The 15,874-nt window shown below is 40.8% G+C and overlaps 2 protein-coding genes across 2 annotated transcripts in view; one reads left to right on the top strand and one right to left on the bottom strand.

The window, feature by feature from the left end:
* The window catches only part of lrch2 (leucine-rich repeats and calponin homology (CH) domain containing 2), a 28,702-nt gene extending 17,671 nt beyond the window's left edge, over positions 1-11,031 (bottom strand). The window contains exons 1-6 of the mRNA XM_034889701.1: positions 10,573-11,031; positions 2,094-2,238; positions 1,704-1,830; positions 1,505-1,610; positions 826-962; positions 140-270 (exon numbers count right to left, since the gene is read on the bottom strand). Of these exons, the coding sequence (XP_034745592.1) occupies positions 140-270; positions 826-962; positions 1,505-1,610; positions 1,704-1,830; positions 2,094-2,238; positions 10,573-10,813 (887 nt within the window). The 5' untranslated portion in view covers positions 10,814-11,031. The remainder of the gene's footprint in view (positions 1-139; positions 271-825; positions 963-1,504; positions 1,611-1,703; positions 1,831-2,093; positions 2,239-10,572) is intronic.
* A 2,788-nt stretch (positions 11,032-13,819) lies between these two features.
* The window catches only part of zgc:163098 (uncharacterized protein LOC100037380 homolog), a 13,641-nt gene continuing 11,586 nt past the window's right edge, over positions 13,820-15,874 (top strand). Inside the window, exon 1 of the mRNA XM_034891054.1 lies at positions 13,820-14,067. The gene's annotated coding sequence lies outside the window, so the exon portion shown is untranslated. The remainder of the gene's footprint in view (positions 14,068-15,874) is intronic.

The following is a 15,874-nucleotide window of genomic DNA, read 5'->3' as shown; positions in this document are numbered from 1 at the left end:
CAGAACAATTATAAGTGTAGCATAATGCATACCGTCAGGGGAGCATGTCTAGATGCAAATATCAATGTTTAAATGACACAGTTTTAAGGACATTGTGTGTCATGTCATGATGAAAGAATAGCAATAACTATGTTAGTACCTATCTGTAAGCGGCTGTGGAAGGCAACGTTTGCCGAGAGAGGGGAGGTCCAGGGTGTCCGGTTTCTTGTCCATCCTACACGCCTGGATGTTCAGGTACTTGAATATATGCACTTTGCCCTTGAGACAAATCTGAAACATACAAATGCACAGAAGGTGTCGTCTAGAGTTGTTGTAGTCTATATTGACGATGTTTCATTTACGGGATAGTTCCCATGCCACCGGAAGTTCCCCCGGATTTCCCTCATTTTTGGATGAAAGTCCCTCACTTTGCGCTTTGTTTGTGTGAGCAATCTAAACTCCGGTCAATTTGTGAGGAACATGGTTATGCTGGGTCTGGCGCTGTGGCCCAAGACAATTGTGATTGGTTTAAAGAAATGCCAGTAAACCAGAGCATGGGGTTCTCCTTTCCAGGAATGTTGTGTGGACTAGCCAGACTCTACTCCGTGGCGCTGTGGAGAGAGGTCTGGCAATGCGAGACGAGAGGTGGCGTAGCCACTGGAAAGACAAATGTGTTCATTCGTCCACTGGATTGGCAATTGTACCAGGTTCATGAAAATGTGTGGGACATGAAAACCTGTCAACTTAACCACCTGTACCCTGTATCTGCGCTGCGTGCCAACACCTTATATAACCTTGACGTCCATATAGTTTGCACAAACAGAAGTGGGACGTTAATGCACTCACCTGTGCGGGTGGAGACTGCATAGGATTGTTATCTAGAATGATGTGCTGCAGTTGTCTGAGTTTCCTGTAAGCTGGAGGAATCTCTGTGATCTTGTTGCAGGAAAAGTCAAGTCGGATGAGAGGCAAGTCCGCCAACTCTGCAAGTACAGACCAATTAACAGCTTTTGTTGAGTCTGATGCTTCCAACAAGAAGCACGTCGCATTGTACGCTTTGTTATGCTGGTGGGTTAGATCTAATTAGAGTTAAGTATGATTCATAGTCCAAAAATATTAGATAACACAGTACCCATGAAGCAACTTGATAGTATATTTACATCACACCCTTCATGCTTTGTGAACACCCACATCTTACAAAACACTCTACAAAACATTCTGAAAACCTTTGAGGCTGCACGGTTTGTTGTGTTAAGTTTACTACTCTTTTACTCTTGGCTTAACTCTAGGAATTCTTTGCTTTCTTTTGATGACAGAACTGCTTGCTACATGTTATTCATTAGGGGATTTTGGCTGCACCAATGGTAAAATGAAAGCAAAACAAAACAAAAACCAGTAGAGGTGTAAATATTGCCTGTGGGAAGACTGGTACGCTTGCCAAAAGTGTCAAGCTAAAAGATTAATGGGATATCTCTATAGAACTCAGTGAGTAAAAAAGAAAAAACATCAGGTGTGATGGACTGACCCTCAGGCAGCAGGTGAAGACAATTCTTCCTGACGTTAAGTTCTCGCAAGGCATGAAGTCTCCCCACCTGAGCTGGTAGCACCCGGATCTCATTACAGCTCACATCCTGCGAGGGGAGACAAAGTGTAGGAAATGGGAGTGCTCCGGCAGTACGACAATACTTCATGTCCATTTGCACTGACACAGTCACACTGCTCACCAGTTCCATCAACTCTTTGGCCTTGCCGATCTCCTCGGGGATGGACACCAGCTTGTTGTTGCTCACAAGCAGAACTTTGAGGGGGAGGCTAAACAAGTATTTTGGCAAAACTGACAGGAGATTTCGGCTGTAGAGAAAGATCAAACATTGACCTACATTTAAAAAAGCACGCAGAAGCATGTAACAGTGAGTATCTGATAACTGAGGATTGAGTTTCAGCAGAAGAAGAAAGCCTCTGCTTTCATGAAAGCATTTCTTCCCTGTGAGTGTACTGAAAGGGGAACAAGCACTACGTGAGATCTGTAAAGCTGAACACAAACACATTCACTTTTGTTAAATGTGCATAGTGAGACACAGGTGACTAAACATATGGCGTTAGTAATGACACACCTGACGTCAAGATAAGTCAGCATCTGCAGATTGATAATGGCTTCTGGGATGCACTTGATGCAGTTGTGGTAGAGATTGAGGGACTCGAGAGGGGCGAACAGACACACTTCTGGAGGGATGTCTGTGAGTCGATTCTTGGACAAATCTGCAAAGCAGAGGAACAGGAGTTGATGAAATATGTGCATTTTGAACACACAGGTGACATACATATTATCATCTTGTTCAGATCTAGGTCCAATACGTTTGCTTCAAGCATGAGGCCGTAGGCTGGATAGACTAATCAAAATGTCTCAGTGACGGAGCGGTTGGCAGCGCGCCATTCACTGAACACTGGTCTAAGATTATACCAACCTCTTAGGCCTTGAAGGTTTGAGTGCTGCTGTCAGTATAAGATCGCACCGTTTCCAATATCAATCTCACTGGGAGTGGCACATCTGTGGCTTTAGATTTGCATGGATGGTTGGAAAGTGGTAGAACTCGCAACACAAACTCGAACATCTTTTTGCTGAAAGATCTGTTGCAAGCAACCAGATAATCAGGAAATGGTTATTAAAATAATGGAGATCTGGGCTGCTTATTGTGCAGAAGGGTGGTATGTTTTCTATGTCACTCAATAATTTGGAATAAAAACAACCTATATACTGTACACAGTATATGATGTATACATATATATCATGATCTGGGTCATTTTCTAAAGGTATATATTATACCTGAGGTATATGAAAGCATTTATATAACTGAAATATGTATGTACTTAGACACAGTGGTGCTTTAAGCTAAATTATAATGCTAGCATGGCAACTTACTCACAAATAATATTTAGCAGGTGTAATGTTACTCAACACAAAGTACTGCTGAGGTTCATGGGAATGTATAAGGTTTTGCAAGTAATTCAAATTAATAGATCAACAAATGTAATGTTAACATTAATATTATTTACGTTAGTGCCACAAAAAAAGTGGCTGACCCAGTAAGCACAATCTGACTATTACTCCTGTGCTCTGCTTTACTGAAGCAAATGTACTGCAAAATCACAGCCTTGTGTCAGCCGAGAGTGCGTGCTACTATTTTGTAACAACAAAATGAACATAATCCCTTGTTGAGGTCAATGAATGTGAGCACTTCCTCCCATCTGCATGTACCTCTTATGATAAAATATTTAGACATTGGCTCCCTTGCCCGAGAACATTGAAGTAGAAACGAACACTCACTCAGCACTATCCCATACACATAATGTACTAAATGGTATGGTACATCATAGACCAGACTCATGCTCCCTTTGGAGGTCTACATTTTATGCATGCCTTTGGATCAAGCACGAAGCCTGATTTGCACAGCGTCCCTCGAGGCTGCTGAATCACTCACACGATCCAAGACATTTCCACGCAAACAGACACACATGCATGCATCCAGAGCATTTTTTCTCTGTTTGTGTCACCTTTAATTAAAACCTGTTTAATTATTTAAACAGGAAAGGTGAGGATACATGGGGGACTGTAAAAAAAACAATACACGTGACGACTTCCTAATTGATAAGACTTCACCTTCAGACACATATTGATTCAGCAGCTAAACATTGGTGTGTGTGTGTGTGTGTGTGTGTGTGTGTGTGTGTGTGTGTGTGTGTGTGTGTAAGATCCTGTCTTTTGCATTATCTCTGGGTGACACAATAATTAGAGACCTATGTGATGGAGCTGCACAGCCACAGATAAAAACAGCTTTCACTACTGTGCCTGCATCCTCTTAATGCATGGAATCACACATAGCTACCACCCTTTATTAAACAATTACACTAACCTACTGTTAAGAGGTTTGTGTTTACTGTGGCTTGATTCATTTTATATCAGTAGCATTTATTTAAATAGTATTTTAACACATTAATGGAGACATCACAATCTTCCCTACTCCCTGAGGTTACAAGATGTCATGAGGCGCGCAAAACAGTTCATGAGTCGTGTCTGTGCCTTTAGATAGACTCTAATTTCTGACAAGTCTTAAATGGCCTACAATAGACCCGACAAACCTCACTCTGTAGCTGCGGTCTGAGCTCTGACAGCAGCCAGTAAGCAGAAGTGAGAAGCAGATCGTGAGACATTCAGCAGCACAAAGCGAAAGGAAGCTGGGAGGTTAAGGGAACCACAAATCACCACATAGGGAAAGAGCAAAGCTGAGGTTACAGGGTAATATCTTCCATTAAGAGTAAATGATGCCTCCCCCTGAGGCTCAAACCTTGATGCTGTAACCGAGCTGTACGTAGATGCCTTCCCCACATACCTCCCTCCAGCCAAACAACTGGGGACTCTTCTTAAGCTGTGGAATCATGTGGGTTGATGGGTGATGGGGGTGGGTGGACGCAGTCTTTGTGAGCCTGTCCATCTCCTTCCCCTTCTCCCTCCTCCAACCCAGCACCATCTGCAGCCCACAGTGGGCCTTTTATCCACCTGCTGGTCGCCCTGAGCTCCCGCAGGACAAGGCCCATCAGGCAGATGAGACCTCCACCAAGGCTCCATTATGCTGCACCCTCACGCCAAATCACTAGTCTATTCATTTATGTTGGTAGTGCAGATGAAGTCTGGCTATGTATTACCATGACACAGCAAACTCTATAGTACCAGAGTGCTGGCAGAAATAATATTCTCTCTCTCTTTACTGCTGCAGAAGGATTCCGAACGGGAAATGTTTGTTTTTAAGATTGCAATTAGAAAGCTCAACGTATGATCATCTTAATATATCCACACCCAAAAAAATCACTACAAAAAGGAACAGACCAAAATACTCAAATTCTAAAGAGCTTTACTTTAGTAATGAAAACATGACAAAAACCTGATTAATAGGGGTTCATTATTGGTGCCTGCAGCAGACGTGATCACAGTGTCTGGGCAGTCTCTGGATCGGCTGTAATTGCCCAGCTACTTTGTGGGGGGTTGGCTGTGGCTACTTTCATGGGGCATTTCATTTTCACTGTACTTACACTCTAGCACTAACTTGGTCCATGCATTAGTGTCACACAATGTGCATTTCCCCCACAACATATGATCTTCTAGACCCTTCATCAGTCCATGTTTAACAGCCCCATACCGACAACGTATACGGACAGATTCATTCACACCCAATCAACGGAAACATTATAAGTACTTTAGATATAAAATATTAACGTTCCCATAATGCTTGATTTTGTTCTACTAGTGAACACACACACACACACTCACACATTCACGCCATCCTTCATTTATGGTCCCACTCTTCCTCTCCTCTTCCCCCAGTGAGGGTGAGGTATTGGGTGAGTCGATTGTGGGTTGTGTTGTTGAGTGCACATGTATTTTGTCACTTGGTGTTGTGTTTTTATGTTGTGGATCTCAGGATGAATATTTACTAAACGGGATCCAACTCAACAACAAATAAAGCTACCTGCTGATTCACACGTAGGAGATGCCACTGCTCACTTCTGCTCTAACCAAAAGGTGCTCATGACACACAAGTTTCTCCCTGTATTTGCAGAATATGCTGTAGATTATACCTCAGTGAATGTAGTCAAGTACAAATGCCAAACACTTGGTTCATACAGCACTTCTTTAATGTGCAGGTTATCTCTGTTTATTTAGTTTTCCAACAGTTTTTCAGATATAAGAAACAAGCAATCCATTAGCTTGACTTTATATGGACTGAAACAGTGTTCGATTAATTACAAAAGTAGCTAATTATTAGATGTGAATGAAATGAAAATAATCACAAGTTGCAGCCCTAAAATTCAGCGCCGGCTGGACAATCTGGCAAGATAATCAACATATACTTAAAAATATACTCGCTCTTTTTATAACTTATATGTATTCTGGCCTTATTTACTAAAGGAACAGGAGGAACAGGTCACTGTTTGTTTTTTTCATCCAGCTCTTAAAATACTACAGGTTTTGGACCAGAGTTTCTCCAGATCTCTTCTTAATTTCCTAAAGGTTTCATATTATACTCATTTTCAGGTTCATACCTGTATTTTCCGTCTCTTTTAGAACATGTTTACATTCTTTAATGTTCAAAAACAAATCTTTATCTTTATACCGTTTGTCTGAATATACAGTTCTCGTCTTTACCCTCTGTATGAAACCCTCCATTTTATAAACTATCTCGGTAAACTACACTCTGAAAGAGCCCATTCTGCTCTGATTTGTCAACGTTTGCGGGTCGTCTGTGTCATTACAGAAGAACTTTCTTTGATTTCTTTCTTTTTGTGTGTAACATAACAAGCATCATGAAAATAAATCAGTTTTTTTTACCATCATCAAGTCTCTTGTCATTAATCTAATAAGGCATTATATTCCTGCTGGCTGACATCCAGGTTTGCATTTGTTTATCTAGGCATGCAAAGGCATATCTAGGAGGCATATCTAAAAGGCATATCTAGAATGTATATCTAGGAGGCATATCTAGAAGGCATATCTAGAAGGCATATCTAAAAAGCTAGCTTTAACTAGTAGAGACATTTAACAGTATTTACCGGGTTGATTATCAAATCCAAGAATGCCAGCTTGATACTTGTGTCCTTGTGGAGACTGTCCTTCACAAGCTAACTAAACTTCTCAGGAATGTAACAACGAAGAACCATTCTTACAGTATGAGACTTACTCTGTGCTTAGAGTCGCACACAATGACAGAAAATGTGGGTTATTTGTTTTGCTGCCTTTTCAACAAGCTCTCCACAGTACACTGCAGAAGTTTGGACAAACAAGAGGTTTTTTCTTGGCTGTTAAATCTCCATCGCATCAGTTGGCGAGAGAAATCCCCCTTCTTTATCTTTTCTTTGACCTCGGATTCTTTTCATTTGGAGCTTTACTTGGCTGTTAAAGATCACACTACACCTATCATAGAGGATACAAGTAGGCAATAAATCTGTAGTGTGATGTGGCAATAACGGCAGATTCCAGCAGAGTCTTAAAACAAGGGAATGTAAACTAAAACGACAGTCGCCTGTGTGACCCATATTCTCAAGCATGCGTCATGTTCACACAAAACCAAACAAAATTGTGAGTTTAAAATGATATTTGTTTATTCTGATAGCCCTCTGCTACCAAACACAATATACTGTTTTTCTGAGAATACTGCACACATGAAAACACACTGCATGGTGCTACAGCTAACTTGTGTGTGTGTGTTTATAACCTTGGGGCAGGGTAATGGGAGGCAGGAGCAGGCTGGGATATGAACACCGAACATCTGCCCAGGTTGATGCACAGCTCCCAAGCCCCTCTCCAAGGTCAGGGCAGCAGCTCAGAGCTCGTGCACTTTCCCATGGGATAACAAACTGACTGGAGACAAACTGCCAGGAACACACTGCAAATAGACACCCTTGTGTGAGCAGGCCTCTCTCTTTCTCTGTCTACACACACTGGGGCCTTCTGCTGCTCATTAGTCAGATGGAGACCCTGTTCTGTACAGATCTAAATATTACTAGGACATTCAGCTTTATATTGCACATGATGCAAAGTTCATAAACACATACTATGACAATCATTCTCGGTACTGAATTCAATACTTTCTAGACACCGATTGAATTGCCTCTAAAGTATTGAGAAATGAAAAATGTCTCATCTTTCAATACCCAATTTCAATACCTAAGGAGTAATAGAGGCAGGAGCAAAAAACTCTTTGTTAACTGTGTTACGCACAGAGTTGGGGCTTTACGTAGTAGGAGCTGAAGAATAAAAAAAGAGGGCTATTGTAATGTGTATTTATTTTTAATAAATTTTATATTTTAATAAAATTGGTATAAAAACAGCAAAAATTCAACCCTCCTGTTATGTCTATCTGAAATATTGGTTTCTTTTTAACCAAATTACCACAAAAAAATGGAGAGGATTCCATTCAACCCTCTTTGCAAATACAATTGATCCCTTTCATTGCTGACTAAACTCATCTGTACACTCCTCTGATCCTAACTATTAGTCAAAATAATTCTTAATTTCTGCTTATTTAACCTAAATAGTAGATACAATTCTATGTGGATGAGGGTTATTGACGATGAATTCCAAAAAGTACTGTAAAACTAGTGGTAGTGAGTTGGTGTTAGTGAAAACTAAAAAAAAGTCTGAAAAACTGACGAGAATGTCAAATCTTTGTCCGTTTTTTAACCTGGGAGGACCAGACAAGGGTTAAGAATCGTTATCGGAGTCCCGCTATTTCTTTCGGTATCAAATATTTTTGAACAATACCCAGTATTGTTCAAAAAGAATACTAGTCAGCCTTAGTCATTTTTTCTTCTTACAGGTTTTGGGGTTTTTCATTCAGTTTGAAAGGCTTATGATGTGATCTATCCAGTGAAATGTGAAGTCTGTACTGTGATGTGAAGTCTGTACTGTGATGTGAAGTCTGTACTGTGATGTGAAGTCTGTACTGTGATGTGAAGTCTGTACTGTGATGTGAAGTCTGTACTGTGATGTGAAGTCTGTACTGTGATGTGAAGTCTGTACTGTGATGTGAAGTCTGTACTGTGATGTGAAGTCTGTACTGTAATGTGAAGTCTGTACTGTAAAGCGGTTTCTTTTCACAGCAGAGATTGGAGTTGATGTAAAGGATGGGGCTGTCAGGGAGGTGTTGATCTCTCTTTGCACATTTTAAAGTGAGACTTCGATCTGGCACACTTTTCATTTCAAGGCATCGAAATGAAGATGTAAAAAAGAAGAAGTGAAAAGACTGCAGCATTCACAGTGAGGGGAGTAGTCACAGCAAGATATCTACGGTGGGACAGAAATGTACACTCTCATTTCTCTTGATTAATATCAGTGTTATATATAACATGCACTCATGACAACAGCAGTTAGATAAAAAATCCTTTATGCAACAATCTTGACATTCTGGACCGTCTTGCTTTAACAAAAGACAAACATCTATTATCATTATTACAGTATGTTGTAACAAGTGCGTACATTCAGCCCAGTCCAGTAGTCCAGAAATAGAGCATTCTAACTTCCTGTTGTGTCTGTGTCCAGTCTGAAAAACAGCCTGTGCGTAGGCCAGAACATTTATGTCCTCGGGAGGCACTCCAAGGGTTTAGCTTTTTAACAGTGGTCAGGCACAGGTGATTCAACATGGTCTGATTATACCACTGAAAAGCAACAATCTGTATTCTTGTCCATCATTTCTGCATACTATTAAACAAACATGTTTCCAATCCATGATTTGTCAATTAGTGTCTAAAATGAATAATATACTATGATGTACCACAAATATTTTTACTTCTGATGACATCCCTGTTTTACATCTTTCAGTTTTCAAAAAGGTTTAAAAACTGTCTCTGTATGAAGACGTACCAAAATCTTTGAGCAGAAAATGTAAATCCTTTTGGGGTAAGGGCTCTCCAACAAACCAGCGGCTTGATGGAGTAACGCCATATGGTACGTGGACATCCCAGAGGACAAGAACCTATCATTCTGGTATCCAGCATAATATGTATGTCCATGACAGTGAGTCAGGATGATTAATAATAATTCATTTCCACTATGAGTCATCCAATATGCCTGAAGTATAAAAAGCATCAGCTACAAATATTCTCCTACACAGGGTTCCTTGTGACAAAATCTTCCAGTTGTAAAGTCTACAGTGTGGACCTTCATGTGTAAAAGTTAGACAAGCCCTTTTTTAAACCACCAGACTAATACAGTAGCCTAAGTATCGCCTGACCATGACAACACAGCCTTCAGAACACCTGAGCTTAATACTGACTTGACTATATGACCATTCTACCTTTTGCAGACACTGAATGAAATAATAGACTTAAGAATAGAGAAATACATATTCACCTATAAACAAAAGCAGACCAGTGTCTTCTGACAGATTGTGGGTTGAATGGGCATATGCACCCCAGTAGGCAGAGGAGGTGAGGCTGCAAGAACACTGAATCTTTTGTCTGGTTGTGCCAAAAATGAAAAAAAATTTAAAAAAAATACATACTAGCATACGTGTATCACATGCTCGCTGCAAATGCTATTCAGTGAGCAAGAGTGTGAGCCTACAACTGCCGTGTAGGTTCATTCATATTCTGCTCCAGTAGTCCGGTGCCGAATCAACTGCACCTCGGCGTACAAACCACTGCACAGCGCCTGACTTGGGTGCGCCTGCCGTCTCATTCATGTCTCCGAGCTATCTGAAAGCGTTGGCGTCGACTAATACACCCACACAACAGCAGCCGAGCCCCATGTGCAATAAACTAGTGCGATATATAAGCCCGAGTTGACAGTTATTATACCCAGCATGTATAGCATACTGTATGTGCGTTTACAGAAGCCAGCTCAGTGCACGGTCTACCCCTTTAAATATTGTCCCCTTTACACGTTAATGCGCCTTTATCCAGAAGATCAGACACAAATCCCTGGACAATGCGGTTAGTCTACATTCACACACGCGGAAAAGAGCGAGCACGTTTTTAGATGAAGCACATTGGGACTGACTCGTGGTTTCCTAGTATAGTCCATGCACGCACAATATAACCCACCTGCTTGTGTTGTATCGGTCAGATCGTAGCTCATCCCCGGGTACTCCCTCAGCTTCCTACCGCTCAGGTTCAGCAGCCCCGAGCACACGGCATCCTCCAGAGCCCGGTCCAGGCTGCGGGCCGTGTGGTGCTGCTGCTGGTGCTGGTACTGGCTGATTCCCGGGCTCCAGTGAGGTCCGCCAGAGTAGTGGTGGCTTTGTAGAGCCGTGACAGCTCCCACACCTCCCTGACTAGTCGCCATTTTCGTAAAAAAAAGAAATTACTCTTACAATAATAACAGCGCACAGCGGCAGTTTCTACGCCCATGCGCATATGGGTGCACATTCCCTGGATGGACGCTAGGGGATGGGCTTCTGAGGCGGTGATGGTGGTGGTGCTGCTGCTGATGATGATGATGATGGTGGTGGTGGTTAATGATGATGGTGAGCAGGGTATGGTGGCCATTTTAGGCTTTTACCCTTCTTCCACTTGCTAATACCTAACTCCCAGCAGGGGCCCCAGTGCAGCACACAGGGGGCAAGGGTCCCTAATGCATTCCAACATTCAATAGTGGATGGTTATTGACAAATTAAAATGAATCACTATAATAACATCAATATCAGAAACAGATATCTAAACAGTGCTTAGTTGTTCCATTTCCTTCTGAATACTTATAGGCCTACTAATAGCATAATGCATCAGATAGGATATAGAAGATTATAGTACAATACCCATTACTTTTGGTCACTGGCAGACTGAAGGGTGGAAGCTATTACAAATTAATTATTCTTAGCCGACACACAACTTCCACAGCAGCTTTATTTCAGCACTCCATGGCTCCATTGGGGCAATTTAATTTCCGCCCCCTGTCCCACCAAAAGAGCGCTAAAGTAGACCACCTGTCCTGTCTGATCATTCATATTCTGCTCCGGAAAAAATGCTCTGATCAGCCCAATCAGCCCTCATCTCATAAAGACATGTATTCTAGTTAGGACTATAAGCTGACAGTCTAACACTGGCACATTTACAGAAATGTTGATTAATGTGCATTGTCCTAATAAATAAATCCTAAATCTGCCTCACACCTTGTCCACCCAAGTGCTGTTTGGCCCAAAGGCACCCGTATTCATATTGCCAGCACCAAATGTCCTGTAAGTGTCTCTCTAACCCAACTGCCCCTCTGATCAGTTTTCGTGATATCTTTTAATTTAGCTTAACACTTGTGATGAGTTTTGCAGCAAGGCACTGCTGCAATAACAAGCTGGTTTCTCCAAGTCTTACACCTTTAACTCGATTAGTTGAATTTAATTGTTTTCACTGAAAGATCACAAAACATATGTTAAAGACATATTTAGAGACTCTGTTAAAGAAGGGATTCTAATGACATCTGAAGAAACTTCTCTAACGTATAATATCCCAAGGAAACATTTTCTTTATAATATCTTCAAGTGAGGCATTTTATTTCTTTTATGCAAACCCAATCAGTCGGGATTCCCGCACTCTCTTCCTTAGAATAAATTCTTACAAACAATTGCAATGAGAGGGGTTTGTTCTCATCAATATGTAACTGGCTTGCATCTGGCTCTTAAGAAACATTGATAACCATGCTTAAGACAGGGCTGAATTAAAGAAGACATTTCAGGAACACGATTAGAAGGAGACCTGTGACGCATCTCAGAAACAAACAGCAAACACTAAAGCTTCTCCAATATAACTGGCTGATGCAGACATAAGCAACTTCTGTCAAATTAAATAAATACAACAGTAACATAGCTGACCTTTGTTTTCAATTCAGTAAAGCGCAAGGAACATCTGTGCACTGTGTCGGGATTGTGGCAAAACTAAAACATTCTGGAGGGAGGTGAGCAGTAAAAAACAGTTTGTCTTGTCTGTGAACATATCATCTTGACCCTAAGATGATATTGCTGCACCTCTATCCAACAACATCTGAATCTGAAACCCCAATATTAGAAATGTATTGAGCAAAAAGAACTAGCTCTCATCTGAAAGAAAATGGAGGGACCTACAATCTGTGCATGGATTAAGAATATGGCGCAATGTACAGTAAATCCATGTAGAGATAAACATTTACATAAGAAGTAAATAATGGGTGTATGAGAAAATCTGTAAACTAAATGACCAGTTTATTAAAAAAAGGAGGGGAGCTTGTACAAAGGGTAAATGCAGGACAGGATACATAAAATTCAACAAGTGGTGAACCCCAGAAGAGGAAAGGACTGAGACACGAGAGGTGGAATTCTTGCTTATTTTGTATTTCTGCTTATCATGGGTTTGCTGGAGGTGCCATTGTTTTCTGTTTTCTGTATCATTATGAATGTAATACTGTCATATAAGGGAGAGGGGGTTGTAATTGCAATTGTCATGGTTTGTTCAATTTAAAATATATGCAGATAGATATATGTAGATAGTTCTACTAATTTACTGTAGGCTACGTCTTAGCACAAAAGAAGAATGTGTCAAAAATATAATGTTCATGCAAACAAATGATTAACTCAGATTTTCTTATATTTGATATTATATTGTATAGTATGACTACATTATGACATTTTCCACCAGATTATCTCTGTTACCAGTCAAATGATTTAATAAGTAATTTGGGGGTGATATTTTTCAGTGTTAATTAATACTTTAAGTAATGTGAGACATGTTAACTGTAATAAAAAATAAAAATAAAAAAACCGAAGTAAAAGCCTTGAGCCACAGATTCTTTTTTATTATGAATGCTAGGGAATTCCAGAGATAAGGGTGGCAAAAATCAGACAAAATACACTGTGGACCAGAGTAAGGCAGTACCAGCCAGATTAATGGTGTATGAAGAAGCTCTTTGCATGTAATATTTAAGAACACATATAATGGTGATGAAACACTGACCTTAGGGCTTTATCAAGAATATGAGAGAGCTCATGTTGGATTTGTAATATTCAGTTTCCCTGAGGAAACAGCTCTTACCTTACTGCATTGTGCTCTGATACAGTAAACATAGTATTGCATTGAACTATGCTGGACAGTGTTTCTTCGACTATTGATGACTATATATTGAACAGTGTGCTTACATTGACCAGAAAGATGTTTATCTTCAGTGGACACTAAAACAAGCTTTAACTACAAACTTTAACTACAAGCGTGTATGGGTAAATTCCCATGTAAATACCCATATGATGTGGGTGTAAATACCCTTATAAACTAGCCTATAAAAAGAGGTTATACTTCGAACTTCGGTAAAGGCTACTGCAAATGAGAAAAACATCTTACTTTGGGTGACCACTTCACATATGGGTATATAAGAAAGAAGTAGTGAAAGAAGTTAGGAGAAAGAATGAGAGAGAATGTGTCCGTCATAAACGTAGGAGCAGAGACAGACTCGTTACCGTGCAGGCTGCAGGCGTCCTCCTCCTCACTCTCTAGTCGGATATCTCGCCTCTTTAGCTTCATGTTGTGATAGAAATCAATTGTCGTCGCAACCGTAAATGGAGAAGCAATAGCATGACACCCATTGTAAGTTACAGTTTTAGCTAAAGTATATGTGCATGCAGTGTGCTTTAATAATCTCCTTTGCGGTCAGTTTGTGCTTTGTGACGTTACAGAATAAAATGTTAGACTGTTGCGTTAGCTAGCTAGCGTTAGCTAAGAGAATAGCTGTAAATTGGCTGATGGTAGCGATTAGATACGGATTATTGCATCTATGTATATGTTATCATGATAATGGTCGACGGAGAAATGCCAGCTGTATTCAGCATTACTCACCATCTACCTAAAGGTTAACGCTGGGTTAGTTTAACATCTCAATTGAGTCCAGCGATATTGAGCCATGCTAAATAATATAGCTAACGTTAGCAAAGTGTAGTGATACCTAATAATTAGTCCAGGCCTTTTAAACACCGTCTGTGCCACAAACTGACCAAAACAACTTCTGGGGTACCTCTACAGCAGAGGACATCTAGGACATTTGTTGAATGACATTATTTAGCTAGTTGATACAGCTACCGTTAGCTGTATATAATTTGGCCAATTGAATGAATCTGCTTGGTTGTAGCCAACGTTAACTTATTATTAAAGTGCTAAACACCCCTGCCCATATGTTTTAAGTTTGCATCTACGACGTCAGTGTAAGAACACCGCTAGATTTTGCTTTGTCTCGTTTCAGTGTGCTAAGTTCCTTCTTAGGGATGCCACGAATGATTCTAATTAAGTCAACTGAACAGAAAAGACAGATTTATGCTGTGTTTGCTCTCCAGTGCATACTGTGGAGCATGTTCTGTCCCTGCCTGAGGACCAGGGAGGTGTCTATTGTTTTCCACTGACCCTAAAATTGATACAACATTACATTGTGCACACAACACAAAGGATGTCCAACGTCTGTGAGGCAAGGATACATATAACAGGATTAGATTAATTTGAACAGAAAGTGGTTAATAGACTCGTCACAAAGCTCAAATACCTTAAGGAATTATTGACTTCCTGACAGAAAGACCCCAGGTGGTGAGGGTGGGCGGACACACCTCTTCCACCCTCATCCTCCAAACAGGTGCACCCCAGGGCTGTGTTTTGAGTCCACTGCTGTACCCCTTGTACTTACATGACTGTGTAGCCACTAACGACTCCAACACTATCATCAAGTCTGCTGACGATACAGCTGTTGTGGCGGGAGTGATCACAGACAACAATCAAAAGGCCTAACTGAAAGACCTTTGACCTGCTGCTGTCAGGACAACAACCTACGCATGAATGTCAGCAAGATTAAAAGGATGATAGTGGAAAGGAACCAGCCCTAATATCAGTGGGACCTCAGTGGAGAGGGTGGACAGCTTTGAGGATAATTCCGGGTATCCCCTCAAAATACTGAGGATTGTTTTACTCATGCGTCATTTGAAGTGTCCTGACGCGTAACATCACTGACTGGTACAGAAACAGCACCCAAAACAAGACCCCAAGGCCCTGAGTAGTATTAGTAGAGTAGCAGAGAGTAGTTTGATTGGCTGAACACACAGTAGGCAGTGCCCTACCCTGCCTTAAGGATATTTACACTAGATATAGCAAGACAAAGGCTAAAAGAATCATTAAAGATCAAAACTACTTTGGTAACAGCCCTTTGTACCTGTTGAGGTCGGGAAGAAGGTACCGGATACAACAGGCTAACACTGAGTGGCTCAAAAGAAGCTTTGACACCCCCCCGTGCAGAAGTTAAAGGAGCTGATTTAGTTAGTTATTTCATGTGACAAATATATTGATTGATTGATTGATTGATTGATTGATTGATAATATTATTACTTGGAAAAGCTGTTTGAGGTAAAAGAACACAAGT

Source organism: Etheostoma cragini, chromosome 13, assembly GCF_013103735.1.
Source record: "Etheostoma cragini isolate CJK2018 chromosome 13, CSU_Ecrag_1.0, whole genome shotgun sequence".
Classification (NCBI taxonomy): Eukaryota; Metazoa; Chordata; class Actinopteri; order Perciformes; family Percidae; genus Etheostoma; species Etheostoma cragini.
This window is presented reverse-complemented; position numbering and strand designations above follow the sequence as displayed.